Source organism: Ambystoma mexicanum, chromosome 7q (genome assembly GCF_040938575.1).
Source record: "Ambystoma mexicanum isolate Mex_15411 chromosome 7q, UKY_AmexF1_1, whole genome shotgun sequence".
Lineage (NCBI taxonomy): Eukaryota > Metazoa > Chordata > Amphibia > Caudata > Ambystomatidae > Ambystoma > Ambystoma mexicanum.
Window position 1 is genome coordinate 497,025,963 of NC_090941.1, and position 18,665 is coordinate 497,044,627.

The 18,665-nt window shown below is 48.8% G+C and overlaps 1 protein-coding gene across 5 annotated transcripts in view; it reads right to left on the reverse strand.

The window, feature by feature from the left end:
- Positions 1 to 18,665, reverse strand: part of FNDC3A (fibronectin type III domain containing 3A) — a 3,436,199-nt gene that overhangs the window by 277,074 nt on the left and 3,140,460 nt on the right. For all 5 annotated transcript variants that reach the window (XM_069639023.1, XM_069639022.1, XM_069639027.1 and 2 more), the window contains one exon: positions 3,422 to 3,588. In XM_069639023.1, coding sequence (XP_069495124.1) covers positions 3,422 to 3,588 — 167 coding nt within the window. The remainder of the gene's footprint in view (positions 1 to 3,421; positions 3,589 to 18,665) is intronic.

Here is an 18,665-nt window from a genome sequence, read left to right on the forward strand (position 1 = left end):
ACCTCCCTAATTAATTATTTGACAAGTCTAGGTTAAGACACTACTTATTTAGCAAAACAGAGGTGAGCGTGTAACCATAGATGGCACTCCAATAATTTGTTTAAAAAGGGAGAGAAAAGGCAGAATAGGGAAATCACACAGTACCAACACTTTTAAGAACCCACAGCAAGTCAAGAAAGGCAGGGTCTACTGTAGAGCTAAAAGTTCATAGGCCAGGCCCACTCTTGGAGAGAGCAAGGCGGAATGTGCCCAAGATCACACAGTGGAAATGCACTCTAAGGGCTTCATCACGACTTGGGCGGTAACGCTATTAGCGTGGGCGGTATTAGCCCTACCTCCGAACTCCCTGGCGCTAATAGCGCCGGATCACAAGTTCGGTGTAATGTAAGTCCCCATTCCCCACTGAGCCCATTCGGGAATGCCCCATTCCCCATTGAGCTCAATGGGGAATGTTCGCGCTAATACCGCCGGCGGATTTCCCGCCGGCGGTAATAGCGTGAATTTTCGGCGGATTTCCCCCCAGCTCAGAGCTGGGGCGAAATCCGCCGAAGCCCTGATTCGGCGGACCCTTAAATCTGGCGGTAATAGCGCTACAGCCGGATTTAAGGGTTACCGCCAAAGTCATGATGAGGCCCAAAGTCTTTGCAGAAAAGTTAAAAGAGGTTGATCAAGTTAGAAAGGTAATGTTAACAGGTCCGAGGTCACCCGAGGATAGAGAGTCAAGGATTTATGGGACACCTTGGACAGTATGTTGCAAGGGAGACCAGGCGGGACACAGTACCTGAAATGGTGAGAAAGCTCCAGCGGGGGCAGTTGTTCCTGGCAGCGGATGCAAGTCGGAGCTTCGTCCAGGGGAAGGGATGATCTCGACGTGGAGGAAAGCTGGAGGTCGTTGCACTGCCAGAGAAGAAACCAGCCGCAGAGTTTCTCGGTTAAAAGGTACTACCCTTTTATTCGCGGTACTGGTGAAGCGTGGCTATCCGACCGCCGGGGTGCTTGGCACGGGCGATTTGACCACGAGACGATCCAGGAAGGCGAAAAAGGAGAACTGGTTGGTCCCACCAGCTCAAAGGGAAGAAGACTCTCCTGGAAGAAGATCTCCTCTGTCGTCGGGAAAGTGGTGAGTTTCGTACAGCAGGGCTCCACTGGTGGTGTCGTCGTTGTAGATGGCTCAGCTTCTTCCCTCTTCGGATTCTTTAGGTCATGTGGTGACTTCTGAAGTTCCAGTCCCCAAAGCCCTGCTTTTATGCAGCAAAACCCCCATTCATCAGCCTAGCTGTCACTCAAACATGCTAAGTGGTGAGCCGGGCGGCTCACCACTGGGCCAATCACACAAGGGTGCGACTTGAGTTGCCAAGGCAATTCAGTCCAGGGTGCCTAATCCCCCTCCCACACATCCTGTTGACCCCAGACAGAGTCGCACCATTTGGAGGGCTTCTGTGGAGAAGCCCGCCAAAAAGTGAACAAAGGGCTCGACTTGGGTTAGAGTTTCAGAGGTGAACACAAACGCCATTTTAAAACCGAGTCCTGGCAAAAAGACCCAACCGGGGAATAAATATTAAATAAATAACCCAGCGGTATCTTTAACATTGCACCAAAAAGTGGTGTGTTTAAAATGAATGGGAAAATCCCATAGGAAATATTCCGGTGGAATATTTTGCGTGGTATCCACTGCCACCAGCCGGAAACTCGACAAGGGGGGACTGGACAGTGCCCCCTTGGAAAACAGACCCAGGGGCAATCGAATTACCCCTACCAGTACTTCCACAATATGATGGTTTGTACTGGTTCTGTTCACAATTTGAGACTAGTAAAGCCAATGGTGACTTTACATGCCCTGGGAGACAGTAGTCAGTCCCAGGGTATGGAGTCTATGTTTGGGGGTCACTATGACACCCCTGTGTTACTGCACTGAGGGTGCTGTGTAACACACTTACCAAAAACACATGAGGCCCAATGGAGTAAAAGACCCCATAGCCCATAAAACACATTACATAGTCAAATGACATTCTCAAATCATGCCTAAGAGTGGGAAAAAAAGAGTCTCACTCTTAGCAGGAGAAAAAAATAAACCCCAAAAAATCCAGCAAAGCTGCTGGGGGACTCACTAGGTTTGGGAAATTAGCCTTAACAGAGAATTCTCCCTAACACCTCCTACTCATGCCAACTGTTTTTTCTTCTCTGAATTTGGCCATTCTATCGTCTACATTCTCTTTACTATCACTACCTCCCCAAATCTGCCCTCCCTTTCCATAGACTAAAGCCTGCCAGGGTCACAATATGTCACCTTTCGGACAAGGCCAGGCACAGTAAGACCACTGCGGCTTCACGGGTGCATTGTAAGTATTGGATAACATAATATTAGTACACTATCAGAACCTCCATATTTTCATGTGTGCTGATGCCAAGCTTGCTCATAAGCTCTATGATTCATTGCAAGATATCAGAGTCTGAATGCCTCCCAAATGTTAAAACTAAATCCCTAGTTATGTGTGCAATTTTTGATGGGCAATTGCCCACACCCAGTGATAGTCATCATCAATGCAAATCTATAGATGCAACATAAAGCAACAGGCCATACTTCAAGCTTGTTTTTCAACTGAGAGTCCTGAGAAGCATTCTGCGGTCCTTTCGACACAGAACAACTATCAATACATTAATTTCCTGCAATTTTGACTATGGAAATAGTGCATATCTTAGCCTTCTTAAGGAACTGAGAGAACACATATGAGTTCAGAATGTTGCACCGTCCTATCACGCTAGACTGAAGTGAAACAATCATGTATCCCCTGCAATCTACTCCCTACAAAAACTGAAATACTAAAACGTGCTGTAGCAATTCATGCTAGTTAACAAATGGAACCTGAATTCACAATGGTTAAGTTTAAACACTAAATTCATCATTTACGTTAAATCTGTTTACTCGTTTTAGCAGAGACAAGATTTCCATGCCTGTCTGTCATTATACAGGAATCCATACCTGTACATAAAGAAACAGACCATTTAGCGTTCCAATAAGCAATCAATATAGAGCACAATTGCTAATATATGTTCACACCAGTGGTTGCATTCCTTAGCATCAAAATCGACTACAGTGGTGAATGAGCGCCTAATAAACAAAACAATATAACCTAACCATTAGGTTTCCATCACATAGTCTTGCTCTGATGGTGGCAGGCTAGTTCATAAATATGCGTATCTAATGGAAAACGAATTTCTAATTTAGACATGAAGTACATTGTTACAGTTGAAATATTATCAGACAACACAATATGATCATTGGTGTTAACGCTTGAGCACTGACATCGAATGTATGAAACTAAAATTCACTTACAGAACTTGATCTAGTTAGGTGTGAATCTGTGAACACAAAGAACAACAAACAATAAGCTAAACACATGAAACTGTATAATGATCATACCTTTTGGAGCAACTGGAAGAGATCTGGGAGTGGTGAATGTATAGTATTGTGAAAAGGGTCCTTCACCAGCTTCATTACAAGCCTGGATGCGAAACGTATAAGAGGTAGACTCATTGAGTCTTTGTACTTTGTATGTATGACATGGACCTCTATATAACGATATAAATCTGTAAGTGAAAAACAAATCAGCAATTAATCAGTTACTTGGAATAGAAACCCATTTGTTAAGGCTATCCCCCAACATACAGTAGCTGATGTAACTTTGGTGGGGAGTTGGGTTTTGGTGGATGTTTTGACAGTAGGGTTAATACAACAGGCTTGATCTAAAACAGAATTGGTCAGATATGGAAAACATACTTATTTGTAACAAGATTTCTCCAAGTCCGAGTACACAGCAAGCATTCATATTCTTTAGAATTCTTACACGTAGATGTGGTGGAACCAGAATGTTTTTTTAAACACCTTTTAAAACATGTTTTCTTTGTATCAAAGTGCATACAACTATTGATATGCAACAACCAACCATTTGATCATCCAGGAATCCACGATGAGGAGGATGGTATGTGGACTCAACTGTTTGTTTTTTTAAAAACTTTTGTTTATTGGCATAAAGGCTAAGACAGGCACAGCACAACCTACATAGCAATGAGCTGACAACATAACCGCACATTTGGCAGCACACCATGGTTAAAATGAACATCTGAAAATAACATCGAGTGATATCGCAGAGAGGCGTCCATAAGCACACAAAGGAAAGGAGAATCCAATAGGAAAAGTTAGACTTCACATGGCATATCGGGCTGACCTGGTAGGGGAGTTGGAGTCAATTCCACCTCATCTCTACTATTCAAGTAACTACAAAATTCTGACCAAACATTTTTGGGTCGTGATGTCGATGGCAGGGACCCAATGTATTCTTCCTCGCACATTTGTGTCCAGGGAAGGGCCTTCAGCCACATCGTGAAAGTGGGAGGATTGCGGCGCTTCCAACATTGCAATATACATCTTTTGGCCACAAAAGCACTTACATTAATAAATTTTGACATTTTCATTACATTCTCACCTTCCCAAGCACCAAACAATAGGGCAAGTGGCTCCCTATTCACCGGAGAACCAACTATTTCAGATAGTGCCTCTGTCACGGCCGCCAAGAACGTGTTGAGTGCGGGGCAGGACCAGAACATGTGTCTGTGATCCGCTTCGCGGGATTTGCATTTAGGGCACACGGGAGTCGGGGTTCCTGTAAATGACGCAACTCTGTACGGTGTGTAGTAGAGCCTATTAAGGAGCTTAAATTGCATGCAGCGGAATCTAGCGCTAAGAGAGACCCTTCGTGTGTGTGTACACATTGTGCCCCAGAGACCGTCTGTAATTTCCATTCCAAGTTCCCTAGCCCACGCTTCGCGTGGTTTGAGAGAGGTATCCGCAGATTTACTCAGCTGCATTTTGTACAGATGGGATATTATACCCTTGGCGCTTCCGGAGTTTGCTATGTATTGTATTTCAGGACAGTCTGGGGGTTCAATAGGGCATGAGGGCCACATAGTCCGCACTGCAGCTCTAGGCCTATAATACTGCAGAATTTGAAGCGGAGAGTTGGAATGTTCAGGGCGCCATGTCTGAGGGATGATAAAAGCACCATCAGGGAAGAGGTCAGCAAGGGCACGGTAGCCCAGGTTTTCCCAGTAGTGTACGAGATGTTGGTCATGCGTGGGAGGGAGTCCGGGAAACTGCCACAGGGGAAGCCACTTATAGTATGGGTGCTGTTCCTGGTCGGGGTCTAGGATGCTCCTCCATGCCCTGAGCGTAGTGGCCACCGGGTCTGCCTGAGCGTAAATTTGAATGCGTGGTGCAGTAGCAGGGTCATGATATTAGTCCCCCCTCCCGCCAGTTTCTGCATTCTAGTACAGGCGAAGGTCTGGGGCTGTGAAACCCCCTTTGTCATAGGGCAGCGTCATATATTGCCACTTTTTCCGGACCGAACTCGGGTGCCAGAGAAATTGTGCACACTCCGACTGGAGCCTCTTAAAGTATTGTATCCCAGGCCAGATCGGTACGTTAACAAAGACGTACAGGAGCTTGGGGACCACTATCATCTTTATTGGAGAGAGTCTGCCCGCCAGGGATAAGGGTAAATTGCGCCATTTGGAGAACCTGGAGATGACAAGTTGTGCCACGGCCTCGTAATTGTCTGTCAATAGGGAGGACTTGGCTAGTGATATCTGCACTCCGAGATACTTAACCCCACCCGGGGACCAACGTAGAGAGTACTCACAAGACGGTTGTTGAGTTGCCACAGTAAGAGGGAAAATTTCGGATTTAGAGTAGTTGATTGTGAAGCCTGAGAACGTACCTATTTTGGTAATATCACGGATGATCGGGTCCAGATTCGTGGAGGGATTTCTGACATATAGGAGCACATCATCTGCGTATAGAGAGATGATCTCTGGTGCATCCCGTAGTCGAATGCCTTTATTGCTGTGGCGTCCTCTAACGTGGTCAGCCATGGGTTTGATAGCGAACGCAAAGAGGAGGGGAGAGAATGGGCATCCCTGACGAGTGCCCCTGTGTAGTGTGAAGGGAGAGGAGGGAACAGAGTTAACAAGAACCCTAGCTCGTGGGTCCATGTATAAAAGTTTTCTCCAGCACGGCCCACAGATATTGCCATGAGACCATATCAAAACCCTTTTGGGCATCCAGCGTTACCGCCACCGCATCAGCGCCTGGGTCAATTCTGGACACCACATTAAACAGGCGGCGGATGTTAAGCGCCGTGGATCGACCAGGGATGAAACCACACTGGTCCGCGTGGATCATGTGGGACATGAAAGGAAGAAACCTGTTTGCAATTATCTTAGCAAAGATTTTTATGTCAGTATTAATAAGGGATAGGGGCCTGTAGGACCCACATTCATCCGCAGGTTTTCCAGGTTTGGGAAGGACTGTTATTAAAGCTTCCCTAAGGGAAGGGGGGAGGCACTTCAAAGGAAGTGACTCGGACCAGACCCCGTGTAAAACAGGCGCCAATATAGCCACATGTTCCTGGTAAAACTCAGACGTGAGCCCGTCCGGGCCAGGCGCTTTGTTTTTGGGAAGGTCTGATATTACCTGAACGATTTCCTCCAGAGTAAACGGAGCGTCTAATATTTCCCGGGTGTCTTGGGAGATAATGGTCATAGGGATGCTCTCTAGTAGGTCGTCTAGGTCTTGGGCCGAATGTTCCAGTTGGGGACCATACAGATTGGCGTAAAAGCTAGTGAAGGTGTCTAGTATGGACTGATCCGCCTAGTGTCTCACTCCGCTCCCGTCTATGATGTTATCAATGCGGGCCCCACCAGTCTCGGCACGCACTAGCCTGGCCAGGGTTCTGCACGGTCTGCCCCCCCCCATATTTACGGGCAGCAACAGGGCGTGTATAGTATAGCACCTCATTCATAGCATGTGACTCAAACCTTTCTAGCTCTGCTCTGATCGCAGCTAGGGTCAGTGGGGACTGAGTGGTCAGGTACTCCTGTTCGAGTTCTTTAAGTTTGGTTTCAGAGATGGTTAGGGCTTGCCTTATAGCTTTCAGGACTCCAGCTTCCCTAGAGATGCACATCCCTCTGATATAAACCTTAAAGGCTTCCCACCTAGTCCCTTCGGATGTGTCGGTTGCATTGTTCTTTTCAAAGAACGTGGTTATATCCGCTAGGATCTCGGCTTTAAAGACAATGTCAGCTAGGGTGGTGGATTTGAAGCGCCAGGCGGGTCTTGACAGCGTTGCATCGCCGAGTTGTATCCGCAGGAGCACGGGGTAATGATCAGAGAGCGTGCGTGCCAGGATCGTGACATCCGAGACCTTCCCCACCAGTCTGCCAGATAAGAGGAATAAATCTATTCTTGAGGACTGTCATGTACAGTTGAATAAAAAGTGTAGTTTCTGTCATGGGGATGGAGCGTTCTCCATACATCATGTAAATTGAGAGAGTCCATGTGTGAGAGGAGACGTTTGGTCGTTCGTGGTGTGGGTCTGCGAGTGGTCGTCGTCCTGTCTAGTAAATTGTCCAGTATCAGGTTCATGTCTCCACCCCATATTATAGGGATGTCTATATATCTCATGAGTATGGCCGCCACTCCGTCAAAAAACTCGGGGGAGTCAGTATTGGGCGCGTATACATTGACCAGTAAGCATTCTTCGTGAGCCAAGGTGCAGTGTAGGATCACATATCTGCCTTCTGCATCGATGTAGGATGAGCGGAGAGTGAAATGGATTGACTTGTGGATGATGGTCAGGACTCCTCTAGCTTGGGTGGAGTATTGGGTGTAATATCTATTAAGACCCCAAGTTTGTGCAATGTTCGATGATAGGTGTTTAAGAGCAAGTGTCTCTTGCATTAGGAGTACCTTGACCCCATGCCTCTGTGCGTAGGCCACAATCCTACGAGACTTCGTGAAATTCGTCAGGCCACGAACATTCCATGACATCATTGTAATCGCCATGTAGGCAGCCTATGGCACATCCCAAGCAAAGGACCTGCCACTGATAAACGCCATGAGTGCTGCCACATCATAATTGTGCCACCCTTTGTAACCTGTCTCAACCCCTGCGCCATTTTGATTGTAACCTACCCCAACTTTCCACCCCCCCACCCTCACCGCCCTGACCCAACTAGCGGTGTGTGAATACCCACCCTTAGAGTGAACTAATGCGTGCCATCCCCAACTTGGCAATGCCTGGAAAAGCGCCCAACCGGGGCAAAAACACAAACATTTAGACTCTACAGGAATTGCAGCTGCACTGGGGGCCGCCGCTGCCGTTCCGCCCACCAGTAATAATACAAATTACTATTAAACAACATAATTTGAAGTTCGGCTGATGTAAGTGAGGTTACAAAGCAAGAATGCATGTATTGAAGGGCATCAAGACAGAATCATAAGGGGAGAGCAAGCGGCCGGTTCTAGTCGTCGTCCATCGGTACCTCGGGGGGCTCCGCCAGCGGGATCTGCGCCTCTATGAATTTTACAGCCTCGTCTGCGACCGTGAAGAAGGAGAGCCTGTTCCGATGGGTGAATTTAAGGCGTGCGGGGAAAAACATTGCGTACTGGATCTTCCTATCCCGTAGCATTTTTTTCACCCCATCGAATCTGCGTCTCTCCAGTTGCACCCCCACTGATAAATCGGGGAAGATCCTGATTATTTGTGAATCCAGCCTCAATTCCCCCTTTTCCCTGGCCAAACGGAGTATGTGATCCCTGTCCTTATAGCTGAGCAGTTTAGCTATGATAGGCCTGGGGAAATCTCCCGGCCGCGGCCGAGGTGCCAAGGAGCGGTGAGCCCTTTCAACCGTGAAGAATGGCTAGAGGTCGGGGTCATCCAGGAGATCTTTGATGAGTTTTTCCACCGCTAGCTCCATGCGCCCTTTGAGTGCAGATTCGGGGACCCCAATTATGCGAATGTTATTCCTTCGCAACCGTGATTCGAGGTCGTCGCATTTAGATTTGACCTGTTTCATGTCTCGGACCAGCTCTGACACTGTGTTTTGTAGAACATGCACATTGTCCTCAGTGGTGCCAGTCCTCTGCTCCACTTCGGTAATCCTAGCCCCGTGTTGGTCAAGCTTATCCCTTAATGACGCCAAATTTGCATTAATGTCATCTAGCTTTTCATGAAAGGCTGCAAAGTTTTTGGCCATAGATTCCATCATAGTGGCCCAGTCCGGCTGCAGAGGGTCCGGCAGGAGGTCGCCCTCTTCCTGAGCTGAAGCGGATGACGCCTGGTCTCCCTTGGGCGTCGCCTTGGCGAACTTGTCCATAGCGCCCACCTTGCCAGCGCCACGCGATCTGTTGGACATTGTTCTGGGTAAGAATCAAGGCTGACACGGAGATATAGGTGTTGGTGGAGGAAGGGTTCCTACCGCCGGGAAGATAGGTGAACAGTGGCGGCACCAAAGCTGTCACATGGGCAAACAGGTCAGGGGGAGAAGCCCAAGGGAACATCGCAGGCAGTGGCACCAGAGTACGGCTGGTTTCAACAGACAGTGCGCCCCCAGCAAGGCTGGCGGATTCCCTTCCCGGCGTATGCAGGTGACACTGTCCCCCTCTGCAAGTATTAGGGAAGAGGCTGCCTCCCCTTATCTTTAGTACTTTAAGTTAAACATGTGCACGGCGCGGGCGTTCCAGCAAGTGCAAGCATGCAGCCATCAAGACGTCCAAGAGGTAATATTTGATCCAGTCCCCGCACAAGAGGGGTCAGCCACACAAATCTCACTGTCAGAGAATATCAGGGGGAGGCAGGGCAGGCTGACCTCCAAGCAATGACACTGGGAAAAGGCAGGTAGAGGGGAGGGAAGGGGGCACATCCAAGAACACCCACCTCTCCACTGCATCGGGTAGCTAACCTGCGTGTCTCCAACGCAGCACAGTCCGTGCAATAGCAAGGGCGCCACCGCCGGAATCCAGGCCTGCCCCAATCCCGGGAGGCAACGCAGCGCGTGAGGGCCCCTCACAACCGCAGTGTCCATAAGCTGAACGCAGTAGGTGGCATCCGATGGGTCTCTGCAGGTCAGGAAGAACAGATCGATTCACCCAGGCGGCCGCAGCAGGTCTTATGGCAAGCTCGCGAGGCGAGCCGGGAGGGACCCGCACATCCAGCGGGCCACGGGCCGGCGAAGATGACAGGCGCGGCTCGGTGCTCCACCCCGGCAATCCAGGCCTCACAAGCGGGGGGGGCAGCTCGCCCGCGTACATGAGCGCCGATCCTCAGCCCGGCCCCCGCACCCTGGGGCAGGCCGCTCCAACACACCGCCCACCGGCCTCCGAGCAGGAACTCTGTGGAAGCCCGGGGCCCGCCCGATGCAAGGAGGGCACCCCCGCGAAGCGGGGCGCAGCAGGGAGCGGGCAGGTGACAGCGCCCGGGACGCCGGCACCGCGCCCAGCGCCCGGGGGAGCACCCGCGCCCAGAGCGGCCACACAGGCCGAGAGGCCGCAGCGGGCCCAAGCGCCCAATCTTCAGGATGCAAGCCGCGTTTTCTCCCCAAATTCCGGCCACAGCAGCAGAAGGGCCCCAGCAATAGAATCGTGGCACCAGCACGGAAGAATGCTGCGGATGAACGCCGATGCAGCGGATAATCTGGTGGGCGATAACGGAGATCCCAGACTAGGCAGCCATCTTCCTTGGCTGCTCAACAGCACACCCCCGGACTCAACTGTTTTAACAGAAGTTCCTGCAACCAAGACCCACAAGCAGGGATGGTGTGAGCACAGTTTTGGAGGGGAAAAGAACTCCATGTACATTCAATGTAAGAGGGGGGAGAAGCGCAAATGTAGGTTTGCTCTTTAAAAGTCCTTGCATACATATGTAGAAACTGCCATTGTATATGTTTTAGCCAGGTATACTTTGCCTGCAACAACCTTCTTGCCAGTCTGCATAAATACCTCAGGATATCATTAACTCCTTTCCTCTGAGAACAAATAACATTCAGACATCTATGCATAAACCTAAAGCAGTCCTTAAACTTTCTGTTGTGGTTATATACGATGAATGCAGATAATTGTGTTTATCATAATTGTGTTTATCATAAGCAATGTGAATTGTAGGGTGCACACAGTCAGAATGTCTGATGGCTGTCATAACGTCAGAGCTTGTGACGATTTTGCTCTGTGCGGTTAATGGAAGATTGACAGTTGTGTATTTTTACAAAGGGATAGTCAGGCAATCTAAACATTGTCAGTAATATGCTTCAAATTGGCAAAGCAGGTGAAATCTGTGATGAAGTGATGAATTCAAAATAGATGTGAACCTACTGGTCAATTGCTGGCAAGCAACAATGTTTACAGCTAACCTTGTAACAGGTACTCTATAGTGACATAGCATTGAATGAACACCTTATACATATAAAAGGAACGAGAACATAAGACAGTGGGTTACCGTACAGCTGACTGAGGCAATCATCTAACAGCAGACATCTTTTGATGTTTGCAGACAAAATTAGAAGGTAAGAACAAACTTACTTATCTTTGCTAATATTCTTTATAGTCTTTCTTGTTTACACTGTATTCCTCCCATAGATTCCACACCTCTTGAAACTTCTCTATCTGCACACTGGACTCAAAACATGTTTTCATAGCCCTTAGGGGCAGACAGCAGTTTCACACTGACTCAGTCAGAGCATCATTGGCACCACAAATACCAGATTGGTCATCAGTCATACACATGTGGAGCTACACAAGGGTTATATGAGATTTCCTCCACACTCAGAAAATCCAGGCAGTAATGCTTTCTACACCTGATTGATTTATTTGTAACATTCATATAGTGCACCAATCAATACCTGGGCTGGAGACCGAATTGCCTAGGAGAAAATATGTTGTTTAAGATGAGTTCGACAATCGATAAGAGAGTTTGCCTTGCAGAGCATTTCAAATGTTGGCACCTTGGACCACAACAAGCATCCAACACTTGTGGTCATTTTAAAGGGGAGGGACGAGACAAGAAGGAGATTGGCATTATGGAGCAACCATGAAGGCCAGCAAAACTGCATCTTGGATGTCAGAAAGGAAGGGTCCTGCTTATTTAAACATTGAAAATTAGGCAAGCAATTTTAAATATGATACAATTGTACTGGTAATCAATGAAAGAAGTCCCTGTCCTTAGAGAAATCCTCAAATGTACACAAACAACAGACCATACAGACAGCCGCTTTCTGAGTGCATTGCAATTTAACAAGGAGGCAGTTGGAAAGACGTCCATAAAGGGCATTACAATAATCTACACTTGAATTTACAGCCGCACCCACAGCCAACATTTTTATGTCTAACACATATAAGATAATTCTTCATGAGATTAAAATTGAAGAAACAATTGCTCACAACTCTTTTGTTTTGAGGGTCCATGGTCAGGTTTTCATCTAAAGAAAAGCCCAGGTTTCTTGCTTTCAAGGCACAGTGTTACAGAAGGACAAGGTATTCCAGCTTCCTCCTGACATGTGAGCCAAACAGACGCAATTCTGTTTTAGATTTGTTGAGCTGGAGATGATGTAATGTCATCCGAGCTTGGATGGCAAGAATGCAAGCTTGTAGATGGGAAAACTCTTCTTCAGAGCCTTTAATCTCAATATAAATCTGGGTGTTGTTAGTATATGATTAAATCATGATATCCCATGATAGTAGCTACTGCAAAAGTGTGGCCAAACAAATGCTGGATAGGAGAGAGAGCAGGTTACTGGGGTGAAGTTGGATCGACAGGAGCCCAACTGTACCCTTTGCGATCAGCCTTCCAGAAAGAGGCAACACCAATTTGGGGTAATGCTGAACATGCGGTCCGCTGTAGACAAAGGGTATAGCATGAGGGAATGACAAACTGCATCCAATGCAGCAGAAAGGTCCAACAATACCACCAAGTACAGCTTCACCTGTTTCAATCATAGTAAGTGTATCAATCCAGAATGCCAAAATTGCTGTTTCAGTTCCATGATTGGGGTGAAAGCCAGAATGAAATAGGGACAGGACAAATGGGCATTTAGGAAACCAACAATATTAAGGAAACACTTAACCAATATCCAGCTCTCAGCAAGGCTGGAGTAGCCATTGACCCCTTGCATAGTGAAACCTGAGGCCTACAGGCACTTCTTTCTTCACAAGCTAATATCTAGACCTAATGCACAGTGCAATGCTTGGTTGCTGGTCCAGTCAGAGTTCTTTGTTCTGTGGTGACTCTTAGGAATATTTACGATATTAGTGAAATTCATACTGAGGGCCAATATGATTATATATTAGCTGGCTTGATTGCTGGCCTCATGTTTTTCGGACAAACTAACACAGATGCTGATAATCAGTGTGTATGACCCTCCTGGTACAAGTCTGACAATGATTAATACCGCACTGGTTGAAGAAATATTACAACTCAAAGACATTCGGCCTCATTACACGTTAGGCGGTAAGGGTTTACAGGTACCGGTAAGGGCACCTGTACCGGTAAACCCTTACCGCCTTACTACGAGTTCCCTTTGCGGGACCCGACCTTAACGGCTGGTTTTACCAGCCGTTAAAGTAGGGTGCCGCAAAGGGACCTTGGAGCTAATTACGGTACCGTAATTAGCACCTTCCCCATTCCCATTATGCCCTATGGGGGCAAAAATGGGAATGGGGAAGTGCCTTGGTGAATGGGGAATTACCGCCCCCGCTCACCTTGGAGTAGGGCGGTAATTCCGCCATCCACCAAGGCGGACACAGTAAAATACCAGCGGCAAACATGGCGCTAATAGTGCCATGGTTACCGCCTACCGTGTAATGAGGCCCATTGACTGGAGCATCACATTCACCATATGTCTTAAATGCTATCATTCCTGCCACGCTTGACTGCTGTGATGTCGAATCAACGTAGGCCTTGTGGCGGTTCCCCCATGCAGACTGACGTCAACAGCAATGGAATAATAACAAAGTTACTCACCGTAGTGACTACCTTATTCCTAGTCCATAGTCCACTTTAATCCATACTTTTGGGACATTCCGTCCTGTGGGACGGGACCGGAGCACTTTTTGTAAAAAAAGCAGCAAATTGAAAAATTGGTCCTTCTCTTTTTACGCAGAGGACCGCACGCTGCAGTAAACCCACCATCCTTCGCTCTGCCCCACGCATCGCCCCTCAGTCCTTTTCTATCACCAGGTATGAGACCATTTAAGCAATAATAGAGGATACTTATTAGAGGGGACGGCGGGCGTATGGAGGAAAGGGGACTATGGACTAGGAGTAAGGTTGTCACTACAGTGAGTAACTTTGTTATACTCCTACGTCCCGTCCCGCTTCCTCCATACTTTTCTGAGATTACCAAGCACTCCTCACAGGAAAACGGGTGGATGGAACACCTTTACTGAAAGAGGTTTTTAAGAACCGCCTGCCCGGACTGAGCATCGTCTCTGGAGCTCAGATCTAAGCAGTAATGCTTACAAAAAGCTGATGGGTAAGCCCACAATGTTGCTCTGGCAATGGTTTCCCATTGAACATATTTCTGGAAGGCAAAGGCAGCTGCCTTGCCCCGCACAAGATGGACATGAATTCCTTTTGGAGACTGAAGGCCCTGAACGGTATACGCCTCTGAAATACAGGAAGCAATCCACCGGGGGATAGTTGCTTTCGAGGCCGGCTTTCCTTTCAGATCTCCAAAGGTCACAATAAGCTGGGAAGAGCTCCTAAGATTAGATGTTCTGTCCAAATAAAACTTTAGAACTCGTCTGACATCCAAATTATGCAATACCCTCTCGGCATCTGAGGCCGGGTCTGGAAAGAACACAGGTAAGGAACTAGACTGGTTCAGATGAAAATCAGATACCACCTTTGGAAGGAAAGAAGGATTTGTCCAGAGGACAACCTTATCCTTATGAAAGGTGAGGAATGAATGTTCTACAGACAAGGCCTGAAGCTCGCTTACATGCCTTGCAGAAGTCACCTCAATCAGAAAAGCCAGACAAGTTGAAACTTTCTAAGGATTTGAACCCCGAATGATTGTGGGGAGGGGTGCCACATCTGCTGACCGCTGTGGTGAAGCAGGTTGGGAATCAGCGGAAGCCTGATCGGTGATCAGACTGACAGATGCTGAAGCTCCGAAAACCAGAATCTGGCTGACCACCATGGGCTATGAACAGGAGAGAGCAATTTGTCGTGTTCCTGAGCTTGCATAGCGCCTGGTGAATCAGACGAAGAGGCGGGGAGGTGTAGGTCCTCAAGTAGTGCACGGAATCTTGAGACCATTCCCCAGGGGAAGAAATTCCGAGCCCGTTCCTGGAGGCATAAAGAGGAAGTTTCCTGTTTGATGACGTTGCAAAGAGGTCCACTTCTGGAGTGCCCCAATGGCGACAAAGGTCGGAGAGGATCTCTGTGTTAGTTCCAACTCGTAGCTGACCACGCTCGTCTGCTGAGAGAGTCTGCAGTCACATTCAGTTGGCCCGGAATGTGCACCGCCAGCAACCAAAGACAGTGCTGAATGGCCCATTCCCAAATCTGAATGGCTAAATCTACAAGGGGAGGTGACCTGGTACCTCCCTGCTTGTTGATGTAAAACATGGATACTGCATTGTCTGTGCGGATGCGGACCACTTTGTTCACAATCACTGGCTTGAAAGCTTTGAGCACCAGGAAAATCGGCAGAAGCTACATATAATTTATGTGAAATTGTCTGTCCTGTGATGACCATAGGTCGAAAACCTGAAGAGGATCCAACGTCGCGCCACAACCAATAAGGAAGGAGTCCATCGTAATAGTCGTTTAACGGTGAGGGCTCCTGAAAAGGAGCACCCACCGACAGATTGCTGGTAGATGACCACCATAGGAGATCTGTCACCATGCAGGGTGCAACCGGAATCATTTTGTTGTCCGGGTCCACTGCCTGAAGCCTGGAGCTCCGAAGAGCCATCTGCGTAAGTTGCATCTTGAGACGAGCAAGGGGAAGAGCAAGCATGCACAAAGCCATGAGGCCTAGAAGCCTCTGGAACCACCAGATCGACATGCTCTCTCACTGAATGAAAACCTGACACGTGGTCAACAGATCTGCCATCCTGTCTAGAGTCAGGTACACTCTGGAGTCAATCATGTTCAAAAGGAAACCCAGGAATATCAGGTCCTGAGAGATCATCATGGAGGATTTCCGGCACTTCACCGACAGCCCAAAGCAGAACAGGAGCTGGAGGAGAGACTGAAGGTTACTCGAGGCTTTCACTGGACAAGGACTGCGCAGAAGCCAGTCGTCCAAATATGGATATACATGAATACCCTGTAGCCAAAGAAAAACCACGATGACCGACATCATCTTCATGAAGACACGCATCGCTGAGCTGAGACCAAAAGGGATCACTCTGAATTGGAAGTGCTCCTCTCCCAGGGAGAACCGCAGATATTTCTGATGCGGGCTCCAGATCAGGATATGCATATACGCGTTCTGAAGGTCCACAACGCTGAGCCAGTCGCCCTTCTGAAGAGAGGACTTTATTAGGCAGGGCGTGATCATCTTGAATTTCTCTTGGGGAAGAGAAAGGTTGAACTGGGAAAGGTCTAGGATGGTGCGCAGGCCAGCCTGGTTGGGTTTGGGCACCGTGAACAGACGAGAGTAAAACTTCTCCTCTCGTTCCACTAGGGGAACGGGTTCCACCGCCTTGAGATCTAGAAGCTTCTGGACCTCGGCTCTGAGGGAGGGCGTCCCCTACTGCTGAAAGGGAGGATTGAAGGGTAGTGTCGGAGGGAGGGGCAAGCGGAAGCCCACCCAAGCGATGCACAAAACACACTGGTCTTTGGTGATGGTTTGCCACGCCTCCAGATGAGACGAGATTTTTCCTCCCACCGGAGTCTCGTGCGGGCGCCAAAAAATATAATTTTGCAGACTTTTCAGCGGGAGACAACCTGTCGCTGATGAGGAGGCTGAAGACCGAGAGAAAAATCGTCCCCGTTGCTGTCTCCGAAGGGAGCCACCTGTCGGAGGATCAGCTCTGCATGACCTGCGGTCCTGGAAACCTCTGAAGCCTGAGGAGGACCGAGACTGGGATCCAGATCTCTGAGCTTTGACTGGGGACTTCACTAGCACCGACAGAGACTTGGCAGTTTGCGTGGTCGCCTTAGTCTTTGTAAGCTCATGATCCGTTGAAGAATGAAACAACTTTTTGCTGTCAAAAGGCAGGTTCAGAACTTTATCTTGGACCTCCTTCGAAAACTTTTCTGCATGAAGCCAAGCTTGACGAGAGGTGTCCACCCCCAACATGAGGCCTCGAGCTAAGGTGTCGACATGGTGCGCAGCAGCCTCCAACATATCCTGCGCCAATACCCTGGCGTCTGACAAACCGCCTTTAAAGTCTTCCAGCCTGTCTCCAGGAATGAACTCCTGTAAGTCCGCCAAATCCCTCTACAGTTTCATATTCGCCGCCGCCAAAATGAGCTTTGCGTTAGCCTGACGCAATTGCAGCGCCGAGTTGGCAAAAACGTACTTGGCGGGCAAGGAGCCAAGCAACTTGTCTTCCTTGCCCAGAACTTGAGCTGCGGCAGCAGAGGTCGCAGAGACCAGCTTTGATTGCAGAGTGGCGGCTGCAACCACCGTTGAGGAAGGGAGCGGACATGGCGCCAAGGCTACTTCTTCGGAGGTGTGAAGCCTGTAACGGGTGTCAATTCTCTTATTTATATCTAGCCCAGTGTGGGGTGTATCCCAGACTTTGCAGGCCTCAGCCAGAACGTCCTTCTGACGAAACAGGCCGGTGCGCTCCTGTGGAGACAAGGTGAGGGCCCCCGAAAGTACCCCTTCCTACGGAGCGGGTGCCTCATGTACTGGTATGTCAAGGAGTGACATGTCCAGAACCAGGTCATGGAATGCTCTGACAGAGCAGGGCAGGTCCTCACTATCCTGGTCTGCCTGAGGGTCATCCAGAAAGTCAGGATTCGCTGGTTGCAATACGACCAGAGTCAAATTGACGTCTCACTCTGCTGAAGACTTGTCTACCGGAGACAACAGAGAGAAGAGGCGGAAGAGGTGGAGGTGGGCCGGGAGGTAGGGGTGGTACTGCTGCCGGGGCTACAGGTACCGTGACTGGAACTGCTTGGGCAGGATGCGGCACTAGAGGGCAGATTTCCCTAAAAAGTCCTTTAAAGTACTCCCTCATGGGATCAGTGTTCATAAGACTCTGAAAGTTCCCAAAAAAGGCATCCTCTGCTAAAATTTTAGATAGATACTGGGATGGGCAGAGGCCACTCATTTGGGGCATACACCCACGAACATAGTGAGGAAGGCTCCCAAGGGGGCCCACCACCAACGGGGTCTACATAGACCAGTGGGGCAGAAGTAGGAGGAGGCGAGACTGTATACGGTAGTGGCATCCGAGCACGCCAGTCATAGGAAGGGAGGAACGGATTCACAATGTCCCGTGGACAAGGTTGTCCACCAAAAAGAAGGCTCCCAGCACCCGCCGTCGATAGCGTGGGTGTGAGGGAAGAATCCAAAATGGCCACCGTAGACCACGTGGAAAGGCCCGCCATTTTGTGAGCATGTGAGGAGAACTGCGTCACATGTGTGGATGAGGCGGGTAACTCCACAGACTGGTCAGGGAACTTGATCGAAACTTTAGCCTTGACACAAGGATCCTCGGCAGAGCCGGTACTATAGGGCCTGGGATGTTTACTGGACATCCTGACGTGACCCCTCGAATTAGCCTCTAAGAGAGGAACCACAGCCAAGCCGGTAACAGAGGAGACACAGTCAGCGACCTCTTCCTGTGCCCCCTCAACAGAACCGGTAAC